Below are 28,000 nucleotides of genomic sequence, written 5' to 3' on the forward strand. Positions count from 1 at the left end.
TTGGGATAAAATTAATGATTTTTTGGAAATAAATTAAATAAGTAAAATGCTGGCCGCCACAAAACTAAACAGATGAGGGTGAATCACATGAAAAGCTGGACTTCACCTACGTCACTTTCAAATGAAAAAATGGGATCAAAATAGTGTTTTGTGCTTTTTTTGTGCTTATCTTACAAAGGATTATGGGTTAAGGCTCCTTAATGTTCAATCCATATGATTCAGTAAAGTACCCCGTGAGGAAATAGCGGTACTTTAATTCTACATGAAAAGTAGAACATAGATCAAATCACCGTAAATTAAAAGGTGAATTTCAAAGACATTCCTGGTTTTTCCATTTAAATATTATCGGACTGAAAGTCAGGTATGTTTCTACTCATTTGCCAAACTTGGATGTCTCCAGACCCCATCTTATTTATTTTGATTTATTACTGGTCACAGTGATTATTCTTCAATGATTACTTTCCTAACTGGCTGGAATCAGTATTTCCAGGAGCTTGAGTTGTAATATTCTGAGAATACATTATTTTTTATAAAGCAGAGGCCTATTAATCTTTAAAAAAAATATTTTAAAAATTAACAGTCATCTTGTTCTGAAACAGGAAATGAATAAATGAAGGCTAGTATGACAAATGGGTCCATGTGGTGAAAATCTTCTTGGAGTGAAGTCATCACCGGTAATCCAAAATAAGAAGAAAATGTTTTTACCTTATTAGAGGGTTGCCAGTAATGAGGAGAACTGACCTACGAGTGAGAACGGAATTTTTGGAGTATCATCACAAGCAAGTAAGTACAAGAAATGTAATTGATATTTATGAAAACTTACATGTGCTACACTACTTAATACTACAGTACATGTATTTTGATAATGGCACTTGTGTGTATGCAATTATTATTTGAGGTGATACTTATTGCAAAATAACCACAGCTCATTTTAGTTAATATGCTTGGTAAATAATTTAATCACTTGTTACATAAAGACTATCGGTAACAAAGTGTGCAGGATGGACCAAAAATACCCCCCTCCCCCTATTTAACCAAAAATAATCCATTATAAAAATCATTGGGTTGGCATGTGTGTCATGTGTTTGACCCTTTAGACCTCAACGTTTGAATATTTTCATTATTTTGTGTGGTTCTGATGATGAAGACAGTTTCTTATGATATTGAGCCACAACGTTTGTTGCTCATGAAATACATCTTTTACAGGTGTGGCAAACGTTAAACATATGCGAGTTGCCAGAAGAACTGATTCATAATCTGACAGCAGAGTCTGCATTTGATTAGGAAAAAAAGGAAAAAGTAGATTTTCGCTGCATGACCTTAATCTGCAGGATTAGTGCAACAGAAAACTTCAGTCCTGTGTTTTTATTGTCTTCACGTCATTGTATTGACGCTAGTCAAAAGGGCTTACCGAGTTCCCTCAATGCAATTTTATGTGTCCACGCTGAATGTGCTGTAAATAGCTTTAAACCAGCAACGGTGGTGTCGAAGGTATGAAGAGGCACATCCTTGTCCACATGTGTGGCAGACTGGGAGAAGGGAGGTGGGCGCGGGTTAAGAGCTAAAGCGGCTTGGCCCAGATGAGCAGGAATCTCAGGCTCTCTGCCAATCAAATCCCAGCCAATGGCCCACTCTCGCTGAAGTGCTTTAGGCAGACGTGAGCTCCACCACACGCATCGTTGATGGACAAATTCTGTCAAAATAGCATCTTCTTTATTGCTATGAGCACGTGACAGGGTGTAACTACACTGCGTGATAACATGTACTAGTGTAGAGTTCTGTGGAAAAAGTGACTTTTTCAGCATGGGACTGAAAACCCATGTCAACTACAGCTTCTAATAATAGGAATACTGGAATTCATTGCTTTTATTGCAACTTTTGCAAGTATTCAAAAGGCACGAAAACGCCAAGACTGAATGAACACAAAGAAAATCAACATGCTATCCTCAGATTAACACCGATTTAGACCAAAAACATGCAATACTATTTGCAAATGGATTGTTGCCTGGCGATTGGCATCAACACAGTTGCGAACCATGGAAGACAGTCTTGGAATAGTTACGCTAGCTACTAGCTAGCTACTATTTGCAAATGGATTGTGGTCGCCTGTACGAACACACAAAATGACTTTGATGACTTATTTGGAGAATTGTTCAATTCGGACACAGAAAATGAGGACTTGGATGGATTTGTGGGTGATGATGACGTGAGCACATTGTAAAATGGCTAAATAAAGTACAACCGAACTCAATTTTGCTTCCGTTGCCTTTTTAAAAACGTGTTTTTAGCGCGAGGGTGTAGCGTGCATGAAATAAATTTTTATGATTTATGAAGCATTGTAATAAATCGCTTTTTATTCCTGCAGTGTTTTTTAACTAATAGTTTGCAAAAAAAATGTAACTTGGACTGTCTAATGTGCAAAAGCAACAAAGTACAGTGTTTAGAAACAGAAAAAGTTCCATGCCCGGTCGATCTAGGAGAATTAGGTCACATGACCGGAAGGATTGGAGCATAGGACAAAATTCGGTGACTTAAAAACATTTTTTTAAATGACTCACAAAAACATGTGTAGCCAATGGACACGTCATGAAATGGGAATAATGTGCACCCTCTTTTATGTTCCAGTTACGAGTCATTCTTCACAAACCGGAGATGCTCAATTGATGACTAGTAGACCTAAAAAAATAAAATGCATTGTAATGCATGTTGAAAAGGCATGGATTACTGCTTCAAACGGCGGACATGCATAAAAAGGTTTTACTATTGTGAGCTGTTTGAGCTGAAAGTATAACTGATACTAACTAGCAGGACTGTCCATAGTAAAATCAGGTTTCTGGAAACAATTACACAGTTCAAGAAAAACCTTGACACTACAGACAGTGAACGGATAAGTACATTGTCAATAGTTTTAAATAAAACATGAATTACTCTGATGAGTCAATCATTCCTGACAGATATTTAGATTTTTGCTATCTAACAACACTCTGTAAGGTCAGTAGTCCTTTGCAAGCTACAGTCTGCGTTTTGTCCATTTTCTTTCTACCTTATGAAACATTCCTTTTGCCAAACCTCGTCAACAAGGCAAAACCTGGCCAACGTTTCTACTTGAGGAGCCACTGAGCTCAGGGCATCCGGCAAATAGAGTTAATCCATTTCCCAGAGTTCGCGCACACAGCCAAAGAAAACTGAGCAGTCAAAAAGGTGGCATCGCCACACAAAAGCATCACATTTAGCTTCAGCACAGGAAAAAAACCTCAAAAATTCACCCACTGCACCAAATTTAGGATGCAACTCTTCAATAAAACGTGCAACAAATAGAATTCCTTTTCATATTCGTATGTGAGAATTTTCTACCATATACCGTATAGAAGCAGTTTAATTCATCCGAGTTGTGCATTGTTTATACAAAACTGCCAATTGCGATCAAACTCTCCAGTGGATTTAAGGTCTGGTGAAAGATTAACATTTGTAGTTCTACTTTGAGTGGAACGCTATGCTACATAAGTTGGTCCAGTGCCAGGCATTACGCAGAAAGGAGACAACTACGATACCACATATGAAACACATTTTTACGGTCGTATTTCTATTCATTCTGCTCTATAATTTTTACCCTCTTATGGGTCAGGAGTGGAATACCAGGTGGATGGATGGATAGAGTCCTAGCCTGGACACCAACAAGCAACTGGCATAAAATGGAGCAACTTTTGGTCTTTGACCTCATAAATGGATGAATGTGTCAAACAAAAGTACATACAGACTCCCAAGATCTTCTCATGGATGAAGGGATGGATTGATTTGTCTTCCACAACATTGTAGTTGATCGGCCTGTGAGGTTTGGTTTGAATCCTCATTGCTGATATATTTTCCAGGAGAAATAATCTTTCTCAAGTGTGTTGTTGGAAAAAAGTAGTGAAGAGAGTGAGAGATTTGGCTCCACTTGCTGTGGAATCTCAACTGAATAACGCAATATTGAAGTGGTTACTAAAGGGGTGGGGCAAATTGGTCCCCGAGGACCGCTCGGGGTGGGTGCGGGTTTTTGTTCAAACCGATTCAACACAGAGTTTAACCAACGAGGTATGTGCTGAAACAAGAAGCACCTGACTGCAATCCACTCCGTGCACTCTTTTGATACCAGATTGGTGGAAAGGTTTTCTCTTACAGGTTGGAATGGAAAAACACCTGCAACCACTGCAACCCATTCTGGAATAGTTTGCTAACCCTTTCGCATCTGTCTCACAGTTTTGAGTGTTCAACCTCCAAATGGTTCCAACCTTCTTCTTTTTCCTTGTTGAACACTCTAAATTGCATCTAGGTATGAGTGTGAGCATGAATGCGATTGGCTGGCCAACAATATTTAGATTTAATTAAGATGAAGAATTAATATTTAGGATTTAGATTTACCTTTTAAATTTTACACTTTAGATTTAACATTTAAAGTTAAGATTTAGACTGCATTAAATTTACGAATTAGATTTAACATTTAAAGTTAAGATTTAGACTGCATTAAATTTACGAATTAGATTTAACATTTAAATTAACAATTCAGACTTAACATTTAAATTTATGATCTTTTTATTTCGAAATAAATAGTGAAGCTGCTAAATATTGTTGCAAATTTGCAACAAAAAAAAAACTAAAACTTTCACGCCATATTTGAAACAAATTACACGGCACTAAATGTAATATTGTCGACCCGGTGTCCGAGTGGTTAGCGCGTCGGCCTCACAGCTCTGGGGTGTCCGGAGTTCAAATCCAGGTCACGTGGAGTTTGCATGTTCTCCTGCGTGGGTTTTTCCACCGGGTACTCCGGTTTCCTCCCACATTCCAAAAAAATGCATGGTAGGTGATTGGACACTAACTCACCTCTAGGTATGGGTGAGAGTGCATGGTTGTCCATTTCTTTGTGCCCTGCGATCGGCTGGCCACCGATTCAGGGTGTTGTCCCCCTCCTCTGGCCCGGGGTCAGCTGGGCTAGGCTCCAACACCCCCGCAAACCTAAAGAGGATAAAGCGGTTCAGAAAATGAGATGAGATAAATGTGATACTAACTGAGCGCAGCTTTACAAACGGCAGCCCATGGCTTCTGATGTCCTGTAGATGGCAGTGATGAAAAATGCTCATTTATTACGTGTGGTAATGAATAATATACCAGAGAATAGAACACCTGTCAGTTGAAAGCGTCAAAAGGACAGTTTTAGCCCAGTTCAAAGTAGAGTTTTTCCCCACAAAGCAGCATATTTATGTTAGTATTAGTGCTCATTTTTTGTCAGAAAGAACAGGTGGACTTAATAAAGTAGAAACCGTCAGGAAAGAACAAGTTGGAAGGTCATTGAGGATAAAGTCTGTGTGCACATCTGCCATAACTAAGAGATCATCTCAAAAAAGCAGAAATGGCTGCACAGTTGACTGTGATGTAACATAAATACTATCAGGGAAAGCGCTTTGGGTTTTCATCTCTCATCCATTAATGCCCATTGTGTTTTGGCAGTGCTATGATGATCACGAGGCTGACGGCTTAAAAGGGCCACATTTGATAAGTGCACAAAAAAAAAAATCTCACCATCACAAAATTCGACACAGAGTGTTGTTTGAACCATTTTTACTCTTGTTTATTCTGATGGAGAATTTATACGGAGGAAAAAGGTGTTTTTTAAGACCATTTAAAATGAGGGGTGCCAAACTCCAGTCTCTTTTTTATATTTATTCCCTCTACCACACTTGAATCAAATGATCAACTCATCAGCAAGTGATCCTGAAGCTTGATAACCACCCTGATCATTTGATTCAAGTATGTTGGTGGAGGGAGACATGGAAAATACATTGGATAGAGGACCAGAGTTGCGCACCCCTGATTAAAAACATTCATATATTTTACGTAAAGTATTTAAGTTTAATAACAAGAACAACAGAAAAAAAGCACTTACGATGCATACAGAAAAAGATGAAATTACAAAAAAAGGAAAGCATTTATTTGACTTTTAAATTCTGGGTATGGCTCTTAAGGAATTACATTTAAAAATATCCATTGTTTATTGCTCTTTCAGTCCAAAATAATCCGGCCCCCTGCAATAGAACTTCAGGAAAACGGCTTTTTGAACTAAGCAGCTTCAGCCTGAAGCTGTTCTTACAGACAACCTGATGTAGCCATGCACGGAAATATAAAGAGGGGAAGGATGAGGGGTAAAAATAACAAACAGAGAAAGTAATGAAAAAACTGGATTCCCGTTTGCCCCCTGAAAAGAACATCAAAAGGGAATCTAATCTGAGAAGGAGGGTATTGTGATCAGACGCCGCTTTCCCTATGTCCCCGCTTCACCATGAGATGAATGATGGTGCGGGAGAGGGAGATAAAAAAGAGGATGGGAGGGAGAAGGATAATACCTTGTGAATACATGAATGTAGTGGTTCCAGCTTAAACTGACTTGAGGGCAAGTGGCGCACGGGAACAGGGTTAGCACATGTGTCATCAAGCTGGCCAACTCGCCCGCATTGCCTGACACACTCAGCCTACTGTGAGTGTCCAGCCGGACAGGATCGAGCAAGTGGAAGAGGATACATAACACTTCTTTACTTGTGAGGGTCACGTGAGAATAGCATAAGTCTCCTTGCTCGCAGCTGGGTGCGCAGCATCAGGAGGAAAGGATGCTCAACAACGTGACAACGGACCGTGAGGAAGAAGAGGGGAGCCCTACCAACCAGGGTGAGTGAAGCCACTGTGAGTGTGCACACATTCCAGTTAAGAAGAGAAAAGGATGATGTAGTTTGTGTTGGCATTTGACAAAAAGACAGAGGCTTACACTAAGAAACTTCAAGATAGTTGGGTTTTTTGGGATGCTTTCAGTTGTTAAACTGAACTTTGCAACAGTACACTTTTACTTATTTGCCCGTAACTTGTTGGGTCACTGTAATGCTGCAGCGATTTAGCCTTTTCATGTGTATCCATGTGAACGGAAGCGAAAGCTAATTCATTTAAGCAGCAAGAATGTTGTCTCTGGGCTGATACATGCATTTAAAATAAAATCATTTGTTATTTGGACCTACTCTAAGTACTTTGTGTATACGTATTTGCACCCAATGCAGTTCTAGTTGTTTTTATTGTGGATTCTCCAAGAATTCATACTGCAATCTGGTTAGTTTGATTGAAGACTACAAATTGTATTGTTGTGATTACAAGGGTGATTGGTTGTTTGTGTGTCCTGCACTTGTCTGGCGACCAGTCCACACCTCTCACCCAAAGTCAGAATGGATAGGCTACAACTTTTGCCAACCTTATGAGGATAAATGTTTCAGAAAATGAATAATGGGATGAACATAATTACTTCAGACTTCCTCATTTGTAATTCGGAGTTAGTATTTCAAATGCCTGTATACACACAATGGCATTTGCAAAAGGAGGAACATTTTGAGCTTCTTAAATTCAAATTTTCCACCCATGACACAATTTAATCCAGCCATGTTTTTTTCTTTTCGTCATTTTAAGGCAATAGCTATCAACTAAGGATAGTGGATTTGATTATATTTCAATCCAAAATTAACATAAATTAAAGACAAAGCCTAATCCATATGTTTTTAAGGCAACCTTCAAAGAAGCATTCATGAAGGATACATAAGTGAAAATAAGACAGTAAATTAGCCTGACACTGTAAAGAATGGCCTGCTCACAATTAGTTGCAGGTCATAACAGGTGCATTCAAGGAGAGTCAATTGCTTTGTAGGAGTAACATGATGAATTTCACTGTAAGATGTACGTGTATGTATGTATATATGTGCTTATAAATGTATGTGTATGTACACGTATGTGTACATATACATATACACACGTACACACACACACACACACACACACACACACACACACACATACATACACATACATATATACATACATATATACATACATATATACATACATATATACATACATACATACATACATACATACATACATACATACATACATACATACATACATACATACATACATACATACATACATACATACATACATACATACATACATACATACATACATACATACATACATACATACATACATACATACATACATACATACATACATACATACATACATACATACATACATACATACATACATACATATATATATATATATATATATATATATACACACACACACACACACACACAGCAACACAGTTGTTTAGTTAGATATTTATTCATGTATTTATTTATTAATATACTTATTACCTATCTATTTGTTTGAAATGCTTTCCTATTTCTGAATCCTCACCCTCTTGCTACAGTGACAACAACATTTCCTGAATACGGGATGAATAAAGTTATCCAATCCAATCCAAGATCACGTACTGTGGGAAAATCACATTCCAAAGTAAAAGAAGGCAGGCAAGATAAAAAGTCGAGACAGATTCCTGGAATGGCTTCCAGTCCATTCATTGCAATCAATAAGATTCAATGGAGTAAATGTGAGGTTAAAGAATTCATTTGTCATCGCTGAACCAATGGTGGATCAGCGATGATCTGCCAAACATTTTACTTTATTTTATTTTCTTCTCAATAATAACCTGACTTCAATGCCATGGGGATGCCTAGTGCATACAGATTCCAAATAGCCAAACCAAATAGCAATAGAATAGTGCCATGTTGTGTCCAATCCTGCGTTAAATAACAAAAACGGTGTCAATAAACAATGTTAACACCGCTTTCCCAAGAAAGAAAACAAGAAGAGATGATTTAAGATGATACTGTGAATTGGATCAGCAAAATATTGTAACATTTGTCGGCTTTATGGAAGGAGGATGAGTGGGAAATCAGCTTTCAATTGAGGGGCTGTTTTTTTTCTTTTAGGCTGCTTAAGAATCTGACTTACATTTACTCACCTGTCAACTTATAGGTTTTTCTCGTATTATATAAATGTTTTGATCATTTCAAATTGTCTACGCCGTATAAGAACTTTTATACTTTTTTTTTTTAAGTATGTTTTTTTTGTCAAATCGATCTTGCTGTATCCATTTCGGCTCTAACCAGGATTGTTTCTGTCATTGGTAGTGACACGAAAACGTCATCGTCGACTGCTAATATTATCATGCTTTAAGCATTCCCCTTTCTCTATATAAATATAGCGTGTCAGCAAGCAATGTACCCAGACGGTCAAGCTGTCAGCGTCATACAACAACATCTAAAGTCTTGGATTTAGTGCATACAAAAGGCGCATTAATAAGAGGAGCAATTGGCTGAGGTTGACAGGTATGCATTTAAGATTTTGATCCCCTGTACTAACATAAGACGGACAAGACATTGTAGAACTAAGGTACGAAACTGGAGCCACAGACAAGAAGTCCATAAGATGGGGACCTTCTGCAGACTGAGACTGAGGTTACGTTACTACGAAGTGATACAAGAGTGATATAAAAAGACACACCCCAATAAGTATGTAATTGAAAGCCTTTTTTCCACGGACTGGAAATGCAGAAAAAGCAGCGTTACTATGAAAATAGTTCCTTAACAATTTTCATAATGTTTGTTCACAGCCGCAATCCATTCATGTTGGATGTGATTTTTTTTTCTACAACATTATTTGAGATGTTTATTTCCCCTGTACAGAAAAAAAAATGAGTTTTACAGGTTATTGGTGGAAAGCATGCTGGTAAAAATTGGTATATAAATGACGGTATCTTGCTAATTTGTTTTTCTATAACACAAAAACATGCCATTTTAGCAAAGATTTCTAAACATTATAGATCTATTTCAAATTAGAAATGACTGATTAAGTCATTTCAGACAATGATTGGTTTTTCTTGGATTTCATAGCAACAATCGCGTATGAGTCATCATTCTGGATGCACTTGAGTCAGTTGCCTGTGACTGGTTATACTTGCTTACTTTCTTGAAAATGATCAACAACTTGTATTGGTTCTGGCTTTGATGTTTAATTATTTTAATGCAGTTAGGTGATTATTGTGATATCAAGGCTAGCAAAATGAAGATATGATAAGGTGGTGGGGAATCACTAGCAAGAGGACCCGAGTGCCCAAATCCAGATGTCAACCCAGAACATAGCCAAGTACAAAAGTGGGTCATAGCAGATAAAAATGCTGCAGTTTATTAGAAGTGAATCACAGATTTATGGGCTTTGAAGCAGCATGTTGAGAAGAGCAAACTCTAATCCAATAACTAATATTGGTCACTAAACAAAACGATAGACGATAAAATGACACAGTGCGTGCTTGAGGTAGGAGTTAGAATTTGCGACAATTATGCATGTAAAGCACATGACAAGATTTGTTTAGATTAGAATTGTATTTCATCCCGTATTTGGGAAATGTCTTGTTTGCAGTAGCAAGACAGACACAAGACACACAAGACATTGTAGACCTAGGTAAGAAACTGGAGCCACACCCAGTAAGTCCAAAAGGTGGGGACCAGACTGAGACGGAGGTTACCGCACAGTCCCTCAGTAGTCTAGAGGTTTTAAAGATCATCTTCCTTGCCTAGATCCTCCTAAATTGTCCTGATGGAGACTAATACATCTCATTGGCTGACAATTACGGCAATAGGCGTACAATCCAACAACCAATTGTATGGCCATTGTCGTAAATTCAACTCAAACGTGATCTTTTACTGCCAAGATGAGGTACATTTGACATTTACTTTTGTCATAGGCAGAGAATGAGAGGATAAGAAAGACATTCAAAGTGTTAAAATTGAATCATTATTGGGTAACACACTGAACTGTACTATCAAGTATGTATGAAGAACGAATCCCAGTGCATAGTGCACGCCTCAAAATGCTTGAGTACGCTTGATCGTATGGAACAGTTCCCTTACTTTCGGTCTGATCGTAAGTTTGTACGGTGCTCGATAGCTATATATTAGTTGTATTTGTCCCTGGAATCAACATGGTATACCCTGAAAGTATCATATTCTTTACATGCTAATCAAAATTTGTGTGAGAAGGGGACCGCTGGCCCTTCAAGTTTTCTGAAAAACGTCTTGCAGCATCTGACAAGATTCAGTTTTCATAAGGTGATTTAAGATACAAACTCCTCCTGTCGGACACGGTGGACTTGATACAAACACAGGGAGCTTAGGTGAACTAATCCACTCTCTACTGTTGCCAGATGTCATAAGTCCGCAGTCATGGGAATATGAATCCATTTCTCTGATTGCTTGTATACGTTAATGTGGCTTGTCGTAATTTCCCATGCTTGAGCAGTCGCATGAAACAGTCAGTGAACGTATGTGGCTGTGAATTAGAGAGCTTTTTCTTCTCTTTCAAAATTCTTGGCACGCAATCATCAAGAATCTTCAATAACATAAAACATTGTGATTTTCCTGTTTTTGTGGAGCAATATCATGGTTGCCTTAGAGGCGCCTGACGTGCTTCAACAGTCTATCAAGATAAGAACTGTTGTTTAGCCAATTTATTGCCTTGAAGTGTGAACGGGGTAGGCATTAATTAAGTCACTTTACAACAAGCAGATGTTTGGAAGGTAGTGAACAATTCTTTAAAAGAGAGGATTCGGACAAACGTACCAGTACACCAACAGCGACTCGTGTTAAAGATTTTTACATATAGAGGGACAAAATAAAAGTTTAAGAAAATAAAACAACTGAACATCAACAAGAAAAAGACTCAGCAAGTTAATGCTTATATTACAGCATTAAATTAAGCAGGTAACATTTTATTCCAGTAATTTTTCAAAAATGTACCAATAATTTATTATTGATATTTCATGTTTTTCCATGTGCACATATATATTCCTCCAATATGCACTTAATCAATTCAGGTTTGAGCCAAATAAACAGAAAAATATCACTTCACTGATACAAAAAAAACAACAAAAGAGATTATGAATAGGCATCTAAAACTTAGTCTGGTTAAAGTCACTTTGGTTGTATTATAGAACACAATCCAAAAGACTGGCTGACAAATAATTGCAAATTAAGTGTAGACTGAAAACTTGCAATTCGGAGAATTCTTACCTTCAGTACCAAGCCACTAATATTACAGCACATTGCTAAATAAAATAGTTGTAATGATCTATAATATACAATTAGTAGCACACCTAATAACTGCAGAATAAAAAATAATTAATTATAATCCATTGATTGCTTAATTCTTTGTATTCTACAAAACATCTGTATATTTTCAAAGACTGTAATTGCACAAAGTGTTATACATAAAAAGAACCCTGCAAAACAATTTAGGGAATGCTAAAACATGGTGTTATTTTCTTTTGTTTCAATGGGAAAAGACGATGTGAGTGTTGTGTTACAAATGTGGTCTTAGGAACAAATTGAACTTATATTTGACCTCCCCACTGTACTAACCACAGAGATGAAGCAAGTCAGAAGTTGGTTTTGGCACAATTAATAGTGGTTAAGAAGTTGAAAATTGAAACAAAGTAGTAACTATGTTTTCCAGGGTACTATTATTCTACTTGCATTTTGAGGTTATAATAATTAGGATACGCGCTGAAATTCTAGCAGTGTTGCAAAAAACATTTGTGTCAAAATATGCTTTAGATTTTGTGCATCGTTTTTCATAATTGTACTCCTATTTTTGCAGCGATCCGTTCATAGTTACCCTCGTTTTGTCAAACAATTATATCAATATGTTTTTGTGGCCTATTAATGATTTTGAACTGTCTTGGAGAAGAACAGCTTTTAATTTTCCATCCCGGCATAGCACATTTAGCATTGTAGTATTCTATGAATATGAAGGACAGCCAAGGTGGTGTTTTATCAGGGGAGCGAGGTTAAAGCCTGTCAGTGATAGGCCATAATCCTCACAATGTGTTTTAGTGATTCTCCAATTACTCCACACTGAATAAAGAGTATGTCACTTCGTGAAGCAAGTGGGTCAGGATGTCAATGTTAGATGACAGAGACCTTGACATATTGCATTGTTTTAAATAGATCAAATTTATTTTCTGTATTATGGATTAGAATGTTAAGTGCAGTGGTTACGCGGTTAGCCTAACCTGATATTTCCAGTAAAAAGACCGTGTAACCACAACCACTCGATGAGATGAACAAACATTGTATTGAATCATGCAAAATACAAGGCAAGGGTAGAGCATTGGAGCTTTGAACAGATGGGTTTTTGAAATATCAAGTTATTGCCAGCCATACATTGGGTAATTTGGTCTTGCCACTTCTGATTTCGTACTTAAAGGGAGATCCTCAGTAAACATTCATTTTCAACACCGCTGGGGGTGGTGAACGTGAGATGTGTGCTCTTTGCTGTCAACCTCGGGAAGGCCACAGGACCAGGTGGAATACCAGGGAAAGCACTATAAGCATGTGCTGGGCAACGAGCACCAGCCTTCACTGACATATTGAACCTATCACTAGAACAAGACACCATCCCAGCCTGACTAAAATCGGCCACCATCATCCCAGTACTCAAGAAGTCACCTAAAAACAACACGTTAATCATCATGAAGTGCTTTGGAAAAACTGATACTGAAACAGATCAAAGGCTGTCTCCCCCACATCCATGATCCACTGAAGATGCAATGACCACCACTGAGCCACCTTCCGAACAATGTCAGAATGCTCTTCATCAACTACATACGGGATGAATAAAGTTATCCAATCTCAGCCATTAACACAACAATACAGGTCATTCTTGGCCAACCTGGGGATCACGCCTTCAATGAAGAACTTTCCGGTCAACTGTCCCCAACGCGTGAAGCTGGGTCACCACTTCTCATCCCCCCGCACGCCCAGTACCAGCTTGCCCCAAGGTGTGTGCCGAGTCCACCAATTTACTCACTCCACACACACACACACAAGTGCAGACCCAGGAATCCGGAGAACATCATTGTAACATTTGGAGTTGACCCATGGGAAAGGGACATTTTACAAAGATGACGCCCTTAGACTCAGCGAGTGGTGCACCCTGAAGCACTTGGCGCTGAACATTCCCAAAACTGGGGAACTCATTCTGGACTTCTGACAGAACAAAGACACCCGGCCCTCTCATATATCAATGGCGAATAGAGTCTTTCAAATTCCTGGGGGTTCATATCTCTACTGACCGCACTTGGGCAGCAAACACAACAGCACTCACCATGAACACGCAACAGAGGCTATATTTCCTTAGTACTCACGAAGCAGCAAATTTACACCAACCAGCTGGTGACATTCTACCAATCAGCTATTAAGAGCATGCTGCCCCAAGGCATGTCATTGTGACACTCAAGACAAAGCAGACAGGAAGAGAGTGCACTGGGAGATGAACACAAAATCCAAGTAACAAACTTTTCTGGAATCAATTTATTTTGTAAGTAGAAGTACCACTGTAAACACATTCAAACATCCTTCCAAGTGTACACAATAGATTAAATTAGAACATTATTTCATCCCGTATTTGGGAAATTTCTTGGTTGCAGACACAAGAAACAAGACATTGTTGATCTAGTTAAGAAACTGGAGCCACACACAAAGCCCACAAGGTGGGGACCTTCCGCAGACTGACACTGAGGTTACCACACAGTCCCTCAGTAGTCTGGTTTAATCCAGTGGTTCTTAATCTGGGTTTGATCGAACCCTAGGGGTTCGGTGAGTTGGTCTCAGGGGCTCGATGGAGCCTCTGCCATGGAGGTCAAGACACATCAACTCAACATGTCTATTCACGATAACATGCCCTGCTCGACCATCACTGGCTGTGGATGATCACGTGACGTTGCAATGCTTGGCCAATCAGTGCTCCAAGGAATTTATATATCTTGAATATGAAGAAAAACAAATCGATCATTCCACACTAACGTAGGGTTCGGTGAATGCGCATATAAGACTGTTGGGATTAGATAGCTCCAACAAGGTTAAGTACCACTGATTTAATTTTTGTACAATTTAACAAAAAGCAGACATCTTCATGAATCAGTGTCAAATTTTGTCGGTTAACAGTAGTTCAAATCTTAAATTACAGCAGGCAAGGTGAAATCAGATGAGGTATTATGTGCCTGAATGTAATTAGCGTAATACCGGCTCAGTTATGCCGTTGATTTGTACATTTTGCTCACATGCAGATGTTTAAATTCAGAAATTCCTCCGTGGCCTCCAGCAGCTGCTGGATAATCTCTTTCAGGCTATGTCCTATTAAGCTTTTAAAAGCTGGACTGAACTGTCCATTTTGTAATAACCATGTCACATGAAGGGTACAAATCTGCCTCGCATTTCAGCCTGTTGCGGCCTGCAGTATCATGTAAATGTTTTTGGCTTTTTTTAACATAGAACGTAAAGGTAACTGAATCATGTAATTCATGACAAATAAATTCACTTTTTTGTTTTACTGGTTACCAGCCAAGAATATAACATCCAAATTTAGTCTCTGTATAAAAAGGGCAGTTCACTTCAACAAAATCTTTCACATTTTTGAGATTTTCTCAAAACCTTGCGCAGTACATATGAGAATAAGGCAGGGTTTCCTACTTTAACAAAAGTATTTTTCTTGGCAGTAGACCTGAACATTGAGAGAACACGACTTCGGGCTTGCGGTGGTCCTAACGGCCAGGAGTATATGGAGTAAAGGCAAAAAAATTATCAAGAGTAGGGTTGATTCAAAATAGTAGGTGAATTGTGTTACAGTGAGACAGGTTTGAATTTGCATTTTACCTTCTGAAGGAAGCACTGCATCAAAAAACAGGGGGGAAAAACTCCAGTAACACAACAACTGACAGAGCTTTCCTTATTCTAAAACCAATGACATTCCTAATTTACCACATAAATCACCACCAAACTCCATATATTTTCCAACAATGTTTCAGCTATGCAGTTCTCTGCCAATAAAATCAACGCAAGCTACAGAAATTCTTCAACAAATTCTTGCAATTGATAAAGAATAAAAGTCCGAAAAGAATAACAAAGAAGAAATGTACTGTGAATTAAATACCACGTCAATCACACAGAGCAGAAAATTTCAGTTGACAGTTACTGAGTTGAAGTCAAAAACAATAAAGACCGAAAATGTTTGCGAAACAGTTGCGATGAATTGAATTTGACGTGCTCTGACCCCCACGGCCTGAGCAGATCAGTACCGTAACAAACGATATTTTACATGCCTTTAACATAAATGATGACAATCAACACATTATTATTATTGATTGGTGTCTCAGGTGATGGAAACCTCAAAGAGAGCAGTCCTTTCATCAACAGTGGTGCCTCTGGTGATGTGGAGAAGAGCCAACAGTATGATGGCAAGAACATGGCCCTTTTTGAGGTACGAGCCATTCTGATTTCCTGAAGTTCTATGTAATCAATTGTATGCATATAAATGTGCAAATCTGTGTGTGCGTTTGTAGGAGGAGATGGACACGAGTCCCATGGTGTCCTCTTTGCTCAGCAGCCTTGCCAACTACTCTAACCTGCCAACTGGGAGCAAAGAACATGAGGAGGCTGAGAACAATGAGGAGGGAGCACGTCCGTCTAAAAAACCTGTCACGGTAGAGAGACAAAATTGATAGTTGTGAAATTCCATGTCCTTATTTTTGTAATTAAATGTGTCATGGTGTAAGCTTCAACTGATAATGGCACGTTTGTGTTCATCAGGCACCACAGCTGGGAACTCTCATGGGTGTATACTTACCGTGTATTCAAAACATATTTGGTGTGATCCTCTTCTTGCGGATGACCTGGATGGTTGGGATTGGGGGCGTCTTTGGTTCCTTCATAATTGTCTTCATGTGTTGCTCCACAGTGAGTAAAAGTACAAGTACACTCCTCCTCGCGTATCGTCTCAGCTGTCGCCTCTGTACTACATCAGCAATTCTATTTGCTGCTTATTAGATGATAGGACAGTTTAGGAGGATCTAGGCAAGGAAGATGATCTTTAAAAACCTCCAGACTGTTGAGAGACTGAGCGGTAACATTAGTCTCTGTCTGCAGAAGGTCTTCCTGTGTGTGGCTCCAGTTTTTTACCTGGGTCTACAATGTCTTGTGTCTATCTTGCTACTGCAACCAAGACATTTCCCGAATACGGGATGAAATAATGTTCTAATCTAATCTAAAATACTTTGCCCAAACTGTTTGATTTCCCTGAACTATATAGTCCAGAAACAATGCCAGATCTTCTTGAAATCATGCATTTTAGTCCAAAAACGAAATGATCTTCCACTACATTGCATAAGTTACAGTTTAGTTTCTCTCTCTCGTAGTAGTTTTTTTTTCAGTGGTTTGTCAACATGCTCTCTGCCCATGAGCAGTCAGACCAATTTACTTCCCTGATGCTGAGACATGTCGCCATTTTGGATTTATTGAGTTATATATCAATCCAGAGGGGCATTTCCTGAAATTCCACACAAATCCAGCCAACTCAACCAAATCTTTAGAAAGAATGTCTCCCTATGTGTGAAACTGTTTACTCAGAATTGCAAAAGTGAATTCCATTGCCGTTTATTTATTTATATTTTCAAAACTAAAACCCCTATATAAAGCTAACAGGTTGATCATTTCATATGAACATGCCATATAAGCAAAAGAAAAAACAGTCTGGTGCATTTTTTTTTCTTTAAGACTATGCTCACGGCCATCTCCATGAGTGCCATTGCTACAAACGGAGTGGTTCCGGGTGAGTATGTGAGATAAATTGGTAAATAATATTGTCTTGACACACTACTTGACTGTGACTGAAATAATTGATTTGTTTTTCTCCTAGCTGGGGGTTCCTATTACATGATCTCTCGCTCCCTTGGGCCAGAGTTTGGTGGCGCTGTCGGGATTTGTTTCTACTTGGGTACCACTTTTGCTGGTGCCATGTACATCCTTGGTTGCATTGAAATCCTGCTAGTAAGTCAGCAATTACAATTTAATCCACTGAGTTACGCAATTGCACTTATGTAACCAGTGGTGTTCTAGTCTCTTTTGTGCACTATAATTGCTTCATAGTTGGAGTACACTTCCAGAAACAAGCACAAAAATCTACTCCGAATTGGGGTGCACCCTCAACTAATCAGCGGTCAATTACAAGATACATGCATAAAGACAACAATCATTCACACTTAGTCGCCACCTATGGACCATTTACAGTTTTCATGTTATTCTACACAGCATGCTTTGGCACTGTGGGAGGAAATACCCAGAGAACACCCATACAAGCACGGAAAACCATGGTAATCTTTCAAATGTGAGGCGGAAATGCTATCCAGATGTCCACCATGTAGTATAAACAAAAGGGGAAAAAAAGCATCTCCTTGAGGCTCGGTCCTCATGCTGTGTGAAGCCGTAGATGAGAAGGGAGAGCAAAGTTTATGCAGGATCATTGATGTCGCTGGCAAGGATGCTGAAACTAATCTTGTACTCACAGTGTGCCTTATACATCACTCACATAAGTTGAGTTGAGTGCAGACCACCGAAGGGGTTCAAAACACAATAGTTTGTCCATTGGTGAGGAACACAGTATAGAAAAAGCATATCTGCCTTTGTATCACTTGTATAGGTTGGATCCCTTGATATGCGGTCACAGGCCGACTCGCTCTATGTTGAGGCAAGGAAATAAATAATATAAAGCTACATCCCGCCCCATGGTGTGGAGGTTCACTCGCCAGACATTGGTGTGGGCTCGATTCCCGCTGGTGGCGGTATAATTGGGAGTGCGGATGGTTGTTTTTCTCTCTGTGTGCCCTACGATTGACTGGCGACCAGTCAATGGTGTAGTCTGCCTTTTGCCCAAAGAGAGTTGGGTTAGGCTCCAGCAACCCTTTCAAGGATGGGCGGTATGGGAGATGAAATGAATGAATGAATATAAAGCTACATGTGCAGTACCACCGATGGCATTACACCCAAGGACAGGCCAAATGTATTGTTATATCTTTGGTTGAACTGAGAGTTTCAATGTTATATATGTATATGACAATGCAGGCTACGTAGAAAGGACGCCGGGTACAGATGGAGTAATTGCAATCCATAAATAAGTGTCAACCTGAATTTATATTAGTGGAAGACTTTCCTTTAAGGTGTGCCCGTTGGAATGTTAAATAAAAGCCACTTGCTTCTTGCTTACAAGTTAAGTCACGGTTGAACATCTTCAACATTATTAAAATGCCAGAGGGATTTTAATAGCGCTCCCTATAAAAGTCTGTTGAGAGATGAAATATTATTTGATTGCCTAGTTTCTGGCGGTCCGGCAGCCGTGTGGCAGCCACACAGTTCTGGGGTCGTGGGTTCGACCCCAGGTCAGTTCTCACTGTGTGGAGTTTGCAAGTTCTCCAGGCTTTCATGGATTTTGTCCAGGTACTTTGGTTTCCTCCCATGCAGAGTTGGCTGGTTGATTACTCTAAATTGCCCCTAGGTATGCATGTGCGTGTGAATGGTTGTTTGTCTCCTTGTGCCTTGCGATTGCCTAACCACCAAATCAGGGTGTCCTCCGGCTGGCGCCCTTAGTTAGCTGGGATAGGCTCAAGCACCTCTGACAGGAGATTACTATATCGTTTTTTACTATTCCTGTGTGGATTTTGCAAGTTCTCCCCATGTCGGTGTGGGATTTCTCTGGTTTCCTTCCACATCCCAAAAGCATGCATGATAAAATTATTGAACAGGGTCGACAACCATTTTAGGATGTACATGACCTACTGTTGACTGGGCCTAGTTAGGATAGGCAGCACAAAGACAAATTAATGTTGCACCTCATAAACGTGTATTGTCTCACATCTTAGTAGGGTTAATGATCATTTGTATTCTGTGGCACCTTTCTCCTCCCTTATTCTCCACACCTTTCCCATTCCTTCCTTGCTCCATCTTTCAGATTTACATTGTTCCTCAGGCAGCCATCTTTAAGATCGAGGGCTTGGAGGGAGTGGAAGCAGAGGCGGCCCTTCTTAATAATATGAGGGTGTACGGCACCATCGTGCTAAGCTTCATGGCGCTGGTGGTGTTTGTGGGAGTGAAATATGTCAACAAACTGGCATTGCTCTTTCTAGCCTGTGTCATCCTGTCCATCTTGGCTGTTTACGCGGGAGTCATCAAGACTGCCATTGAGCCACCAATCTTCCCGTCAGTCGAATGGACATTTTTAATCCGGAATTTTGGTGGGGGACTGCAAGTTTGTAAAATTTACTGCTCCTCCTTGGCTTTCCCTGCAGAGTGTGCCTCCTGGGAAATCGAACTCTTGCCTCCAAAGGCTATGACATCTGCGCAAAGGTCATTGAAATCAACAACGAGACTGTCACCACCAAGTTATGGCGCTCATTCTGTGATTCAGAGTACTTGAATGCCACTTGCGATGACTACTTTAACAACAACAACATCACAGAGATACAGGGAATTCCAGGGGTCACTAGTGGAATCCTGGCAGGTAATGCCTCAAGTGTCAACGCGTCCAAAACAAATCTCCATGACCACCGATTTGTTTTTGTTTTCCAGAAAACTTGTTTGGCAATTATTTGGAAAAGGGGGTGATTGTAGAGAAGAGAGGACTGGCTTCACAAGTGGACCTTGACGGTTCTGCTTCTGCCACAAACCGCTTTGTGGTCGCCGACATCAGCAGCTTCTTTACACTGCTGGTGGGAATATACTTCCCATCTGTCACAGGTTAGAGAAGTTGGAGGTCGACAATAATGTCTTCGGATGAATTGTATGGCATTGAAAAGCTAGGAATCAGCTGGAAAAATCTAATCTTTTAATATGTGGAAACTTAAAAGATGTAAAATACACCTTAGTATCTCCAACTACTTTTTATACTTTTGTTCAAAAAGTAGTGGAATGCAAGAGTTGTATGAAGTTCAAAAGCTGACTAGTTTCAGTTTAAGTAGAAACATTGAAAACATCTTTCCGAGTACAAAATTTCTGTCAAAATCCTAAATTGAAATGAATAAACTTGAAACTGGTAGAGGCCTGTTATAAAACAATTTTAACCTGATCCATTTGTAGGTATCATGGCAGGTTCCAATCGCTCTGGGGATTTGCGCGATGCTCAGAAGTCCATCCCTATCGGCACCATTGCAGCCATCACTACCACATCTATTGTGTGTATCCTTCGCGGAGCAGCCATAATCTATGCAGCGCAATCTGAATGAATTTGAAAGTGCATCACTTACGGTCACTTCATTTCCTGTTGTTCCTAAACATTTCCAATGACACAATCCTTAGTCTTTATCTCTTCAGATATTTCCTGTGTGATTCTCTTTGGTGCTTGTATAGAGGGTGTTGTACTGAGGGATAAGTAAGTTGCAGTTATAAGACCAAGAACTCTGCACAGCAGTACTCCAAAGTGTGTGAAATTTGAGCTATTTTACTTGCTGTCACTTCTCAGGTTTGGTGAAGGAGTGAACGGCAACCTGGTGATTGGGACTCTGGCGTGGCCGTCTCCATGGGTCATTGTGTTTGGATCGTTTTTCTCCACCTGCGGTGCAGGACTTCAGAGTCTGACAGGGGCTCCACGTCTCTTGCAGGCCATCTCAAGAGATGGTATCATCCCATTTCTTCGAGTGAGTGTATGCCAGGTTTCAGATCACTCATAAATATGTTTTGTCTTACTAAATATAGGCATAATGTAACACTGAATTTTAGCTCACTTTCATCTTGTGACAACCAATTGTGGTTGTTTATTATGCAGGAGTCAAATCAGATGCGCTTCAACATTCATACAAATACTTCTTTTCTCATCTCTGCAGGTCTTCGGACATGGTAAAGCCAATGGGGAGCCCACCTGGGCCCTCCTGCTTACGGCTTGTATTTGCGAGATTGGCATCATCATTGCCTCTTTGGATGCAGTTGCACCCATTCTCTCAATGTAATTTCGCCGTCGAATCATGTATATATACAATACATTCATTTTTAACCAGTTTATTTCATTATCAGGTTCTTCTTGATGTGCTACATGTTCGTTAACCTTGCCTGTGCGCTACAAACATTACTGAGGACACCAAACTGGAGGCCACGGTTTAAGTTCTATCATTGGTGAGTTGGAAGAGTAAGACTTTAGTAAGTCTAACACATGATTTCAACTGTTGTCAAGGCAAATTTAATATGAGCGAAGTCACAAGACAATGTCAACGCCACAAAAAATCATGGGGAGTTCCGGCAAAAAATTCTAGCCACATTCAACTCTGATAATAACAGTAATTACAGAAGGAAAATGTATTGCATTGTTCTGTTGGGGTTATTTTATAGAACCTAACACGTTCTGTGATTAACTGAGAGATGGAAAATTGTAGCTGGCAAGCCATATGCAAAATACCAGCCGTTAGAATACCATGAGACTGGCAGTAATGGAGAGTTTGATAAAAAAAATATAAGAAATGTTGAGAATACCGATGTATGTTGTGATAACAATTTAATGAATGGGACAAACCCGCAGACAGCTACGCTCAATAAAAATCTGTCTTACCTGGAGGGAAAACAGCTGTGAGAACTGGACTCTTTAATCCCCCAGCACATAAGACCAAAGACTCAGATCTGGCTGATTGCAGGAGGACCTGTAGAAATAATGTGGCAAACAATTTTCATATCTTCTGAGAAAGTCCCTATTTAATTCAATTTCAGAAATGTAGAAACTGACCCTAGGTATGCGTGTGAGCAAGAATGGTTGTTTGTCTACGATTATAGCTGCCCTTCGATCAGCTGGCTCGCAATTCAGGGAGTCCCCCACCTACTGCCCAGAATTGGCTGAGATAAACTGCGGCCCTTTTTGAGCATAAGCGCCATGGATAATTGATGAATCAATTCAATGGCTTGTGTCAACCATAGGATTTTTTTCATTAACTCAGCTCTTAGAGAAGATTACTTAATACGTAATTAACAATCAGATTAGCGCTTAGTAGGTGGTTGGCATGACCGCATTAAGATTTTAAGAGCATGGGTTCAATATCCGGTAGGTTCCGGCCTTCCTGTATGTAGTTTGCATGTTCTTACGATGCCTCAATAGATTTTCTCGGGGTACACCGGATTCCTCCAACATCCCAAAATATGAATAGAAGGCCGAACACTCTAAATTGTCCATAGTTATGAGTTTGATCGTGAATGTTTTTTGTCTCAATGTGCCCTGCGATTGGCTAGGAACCAATTCAGGGTGTCCCCCACCTGGCCTACAGTGGGCTGGGATTGGCTCTAGCACCCCTGCAACCCATTAGGGGATAAGCTTTATGGATAATGAATGAAGATTATCACTTAGATTATTGTATACTGTATGAGATCAGGCTTTGCTCATGCTTGTTCCGTTTTTGTTGCATGTAATGAGAACAGAACGATAAAAAGCAAATGGAAATAATCCAATATTGTCTTTTGTTTCCCTCAGGGCTTTATCATTCCTTGGCATGAGCTTGTGTTTATCACTTATGTTCATCTGTTCCTGGTACTATGCCATTGTTGCGATGGGGATTGCCACCTGCATCTACAAATACATTGAATTCCGCGGGTAGGTATCTCATTCGCTGATAGAATACACATGAGCAAATATGAGGGAATTGTGTTTTAAGAAACATACTCGTCATCAGATATCCAACCAGCTGAGGCTTGATTCTTAGACGTTTTTGGAAGCGGGTTACAAAATTGGGCTAACATTTGTTTCATCGTTAATAATGAGTTGTTTTCTTGGTCGGAAATATCCTTTATGAGACATATTTGAACTTGAAACAGAGCTGAGAAAGAGTGGGGTGATGGAATACGTGGCATCTCACTGAGCGCTGCCCGATTTGCTCTCATGAGGTTGGAAGAAGGCCCACCACATACCAAGAACTGGAGGTTAGTCCAAAGTCAAACTAATTTGTGTCTGTTAAGCATGCACACGTTTCCTGGTCAAGGTGGTTGTGCTTTAGCTATCTCTAGAGAACTTGTCTCTTTGCTTAGGCCTCAGATTCTGGTTCTGGTCAGCATGGATGCCGAACAGAACGTTGAGCAGCCTCGTCTGATATCTTTAACCAATCAGCTAAAAGCGGGGAAAGGACTCACAATCGTTGGCACCTCCGTTCAGGGAACGTTTCTTGACAACTTTACTGAATCCCAAAGGGCAGAACAGGTCTGTGCCACACATCCTTCTAAGTTATCGTGCAGGTTATAAAGTTTAACTGCTAATGTTTCTTTGACACGTTGCAGTCTCTGCGGAAACTGATGGAGACAGAGAAGGTGAAGGGCTTCCCCCAAGTGGTTGTATCATCCAATCTGAGGGATGGGACGTCCCACCTGATACAGGTTGGTGGACTAGGAGGTTTGAAGCACAACACTGTAATGATCAGCTGGCCACGTAACTGGAAACAGCCCGAGTTCCACCAACAATTTCGAGACTTTATAGGTAGGTAGTACTGGCGTTAGTGACGTTAGCTCTTGAGACCACTATTACAGAGCACACTTGTCCACTCACATGGCAAATCATTTCTTCCTGACACTGTGTAGAGGTGGTCCGAGAGACTACAGTGGCCAGTTTAGCCTTGTTGGTTCCCAAAAACATTTCTAGCTACCCATCCAATGGAGAGCGCTTCACCGAAGGCCATATCGATGTGTGGTGGATTGTCCACGATGGAGGGATGCTGATGCTTCTGCCATTCTTGCTACGTCAGCATAAGGTGGCAAATACAATAAGGAATTCTTTGGGTAGGATGTCTTTAGAATCATCATTACTCTCCTCTGTAGGTGTGGAGGAAGTGCAAGATGCGCATTTTCACTGTGGCTCAAATGGACGACAATAGTATTCAGATGAAAAAAGACGTCATAACTTTTCTCTATCATCTGCGCATTGACGCTCAGGTGGAAGTGGTGGAGATGGTGAGCTTGATGTGCCTCCTTTGCCATTGATTCACTTTACTCATTTTACACTTGACTTTTGCTTTCTTGTCCTAGCATGACAGTGACATTTCAGCCTATACCTATGAAAAGACGCTGGTGATGGAACAGCGCTCACAGATCCTCAAGCAGATGCATCTGACAAAGAATGAGATGGAGCGAGAAGTATGATTTTCACAAGACACAGACAATTTCTGTAATCTTGGGAGAATTTAGCATCTCGTCTATGTCCATATAAATGCAGATTCAGAGCATAACAGATTCATCCCGCGGCTCAATCCGGCGAAAAAAATCCAATGCATCTCGCTCACGCCACAGCATTGATGAAGGGGGCAGTGTGGCTGAACAACCAGAAGAGGAGGTAAAGAGCAGTTTGACACACAAAGCTATGGGTTCAGCTGATGCTCAATTGTTGTGTGAATGGTTTTTTGAACAAATATTATACGTCAAAGTCGGCTGTGATAGGCTCCATCATTGTGAGGTGCTGCCACGGTAGACACTGACTTTATGGGTGTGTTTTTCTTTCTTTCACCCTGTCACATTGTCATTATGTCCCTGTCTCAGTCTATGGCTGTTTCCAACTCAAAACAGGCACAGCTCCTTCACAGTAAGAACACCTCAACACCTACCAGTCCTACCAGCCCCACAACACCTGCTGGTTGTGGAAACACCTGGACAGACTATAAAGGGCCTGACAAGAGAAAAGACCTGGAGGCGGGCAAGGACCCTTTCAGCATGAAACCGTGAGTGGCCTAAAAACTTGTTACACTAAGGCAGGAGTTGGCAACTCAAAATGTTGAAAGAGCGATATTGGACAAAAACAACAAATATGTCTGGAGCTGCAAAAAATAATTAAGAGCCTTACATAGTCCTCTTTATAAAGGAATAATGAATTGTGTGTGGCTATATTAGCAAACTTTAAAAATGACTAAGTTGGTTAAAAATACATCATGAAGATTCATGATTACAGGTTTAGTTTCCCTGCAGTCCATTCTGTAGAGAAATACATTACACTTCTTAAATCTATTTTTGTGAACCTCTAATTTCTCTAGAAGGAATGCAATCACACTTTTTCTCTATTTCCCCATGGGGTACTCAGCTGCAATTGCAGTGTGCCTTCCCCTGGAAATGTCTTTCCACATGACTCTTTTTGTTATGCGACGACTTTTCGCAAAAACACAAACACTTGGGCAATCCTTGGCTGTGAATGCAAGTGATTTGGATCAAAAAACATCAAATCCTCTGTTTTCCTGCATTACTTTCCCCTTTCCATGGGACCCATGGCCGATCACACAGTCATCGGTTTATTTACAATAGCGACTTACCTGCAACGCAACTCATTAACAGAAATTTGATATTTATTTTACACATTCTTACAGTGTTGGAAAACGTTAAGAATGTTTCCGTCATGTTTTCCTTGTACATAAACCATATTAAAACAAAAAATATATACTTCTCTCCCCCATTTTCCATTTTCAACCATTTTTTAAACAGCTCCAGGGAGCAACTAGTGCAGCAATAAAGAGCCGCAAAAGGTTCCAGATCCTAGGGTTGGCAACACCCACAATAAGGGAGAAAGAAGCATGCAAGCTCTATAAAATTCATACTCAACTGTTTTACATTGACAACTTTAAAAATATTTTAAAGTACAATCATTATTTTTCAGTATGTATAGAAAACAGAAAAACAACATTTGAAATATACAACGGCATAGATTATGTTAACTTCAGCAAAAGTTTGAATATAAATCAAGACAATAACACTACCTTTCTACCAATTGGGAATCAACCGCATTTAATTGCTTGTGCCTCAGCTTCCTATGATAAGTCAAATATTTCAGACTGACAATTTTGTATTAGGAACTTAAACAAGCAGAGAACGGTTGTACAAAAGGCCATATTTTTGCATGGTGTAAAAGGGTTTATAGATGTATATTGGTTGTATTTCAAATTTGATTTTGTTTTTGGGGAATGCTGCTTGCAGGGAATGGGAACATTTGTAAGTATGACCGCGTTACACTGAGACCAATGTGTGATCCGAATAGCGGCATCCAACCTTATCCAATTTCTCTTGAAGGAACCAGACAGATGTGAGGCGCATGCATACCGCTTTGCGGCTGAATGAAGTCATCACAAAGAAGTCCAAGGAGGCAAAGCTCATTTTACTAAACATGCCTGGACCGCCCAAAAATCGTATGGGTGAAGAAAACTGTATCCTTGCAACACTTTCAATTAATAGATCTCTTATTTCTCACTCCTGGTCACTGTTCAACTGCTACCAATTTCTTATACAAATAACCTATACTCATCACGTGAGTTGCAAAGGGGATCGCTTTCTTCCTCAGTATCTAGTGTTACTGTCTTAGTGTTTTTTTCTTCTTGACTGAGAACGCCCTGCAGATATGGAGTTCCTTGAGGTGATCACCGAGGGTTTGAATCGGGTTCTCCTCGTCCGTGGAGGGGGACGTGAAGTCATTACCATCTACTCCTGAATGTACAGTGTATCTTAACCAGAGGCTTTGGCCTCAACTCCTATTGACTCTCACATAACCTTGGTTAAGGATTGGATTTACCAAGCAGGATCCTCCATCCTGATCGAATTGTACTTCACTGCTGATTCTGTTCCCACTTTTGATTTTGAAGAATGTGTCTGTCTATTCTTATTCTCTGCTATATGCAAGTTTTCGTTATTTATTCACATTTTCTTTAGCGTTTTAAATGGAAGCATTCAGGTCAATAAGGGAAAGATTGAATCTGAACATCAATTTAAAGTGGACGGTGCGGCTTAAGCCAGGCTACCTTGTATAATTTAGAACTCAAACCTGAGAGACTGGTACAGAATAAACAAGCTTTTTAAACAAGTTTTAATTATGTGATCGTCCCCAAAGAAAAGGTCGTGTTTGTTGAACATATCAAATGTTTGCGCTGATGATTAAGCAGTATCCATTTTTTTCTTTGTAGTTTTATCGCTACCCCTTTTTGTTTTATCAGAGATGAGCAGCAAACATTAAGGGAGTGTTTAACAACAATATAAAAGTTGTTTCCTTCAGTACCATAAAAAAAAGGAAAGTTAAATCTCTAAATGACATCTTTTCCTATACACAGAAATGCGTCTACATACAGTATTGGCTTACAGTACTTGTGTGTGCATTTGAAAAAGCGCAGGAGCAAAGAAAAGTAAAACTCTAGCATCACACGTACAGCAAACATGTATTTTTAGAAAGAAATACAAATTAAAATGTGTGTTTCAAATGTTTCGTGTTTTTATTCACTTCAGTTATT

At 39.8% G+C, this 28,000-nt stretch overlaps 1 protein-coding gene and 1 long non-coding RNA gene across 4 annotated transcripts in view; one reads left to right on the plus strand and one right to left on the minus strand.

Annotated features, from left to right (window-relative positions):
* Positions 1 to 1,626: 1,626 nt before the first annotated feature.
* The window catches only part of LOC144195117 (uncharacterized), a 31,581-nt gene continuing 5,207 nt past the window's right edge, over positions 1,627 to 28,000 (minus strand). Inside the window, exons 3-5 of the long non-coding RNA XR_013326051.1 lie at positions 22,333 to 22,420; positions 4,864 to 4,995; positions 1,627 to 1,693 (exon numbers count right to left, since the gene is read on the minus strand). This is a non-coding gene — a long non-coding RNA (uncharacterized LOC144195117). The remainder of the gene's footprint in view (positions 1,694 to 4,863; positions 4,996 to 22,332; positions 22,421 to 28,000) is intronic.
* slc12a5b (solute carrier family 12 member 5b) lies at positions 6,277 to 27,385 on the plus strand. 3 transcript variants are annotated; one of them, XM_077714418.1, is made up of 26 exons: positions 6,278 to 6,699; positions 16,127 to 16,230; positions 16,313 to 16,453; positions 16,560 to 16,706; positions 17,523 to 17,577; positions 17,665 to 17,795; positions 19,750 to 19,997; positions 20,087 to 20,298; positions 20,367 to 20,534; positions 20,874 to 20,972; positions 21,108 to 21,165; positions 21,256 to 21,430; positions 21,617 to 21,735; positions 21,804 to 21,902; positions 23,239 to 23,358; positions 23,580 to 23,684; positions 23,790 to 23,958; positions 24,036 to 24,231; positions 24,333 to 24,502; positions 24,570 to 24,701; positions 24,777 to 24,884; positions 24,964 to 25,080; positions 25,284 to 25,462; positions 26,703 to 26,717; positions 26,796 to 26,929; positions 27,119 to 27,385. In XM_077714418.1, the coding sequence occupies exons 1-26, from the start codon at positions 6,642 to 6,644 to the stop codon at positions 27,208 to 27,210; spliced, it is 3,351 nt and encodes a 1,116-aa protein (XP_077570544.1). In that variant the 5' UTR covers positions 6,278 to 6,641; the 3' UTR covers positions 27,211 to 27,385. The 3 variants fall into 3 exon arrangements, with proteins under 3 accessions (XP_077570554.1, XP_077570544.1, XP_077570564.1); XM_077714438.1 differs by having other exon boundaries at positions 25,311 to 25,462; XM_077714428.1 differs by lacking the exon at positions 26,703 to 26,717 and having other exon boundaries at positions 6,277 to 6,699.

The sequence above is a fragment of the Stigmatopora nigra genome, chromosome 1 (genome assembly GCF_051989575.1).
Source record: "Stigmatopora nigra isolate UIUO_SnigA chromosome 1, RoL_Snig_1.1, whole genome shotgun sequence".
NCBI classification, from domain to species: domain Eukaryota; kingdom Metazoa; phylum Chordata; class Actinopteri; order Syngnathiformes; family Syngnathidae; genus Stigmatopora; species Stigmatopora nigra.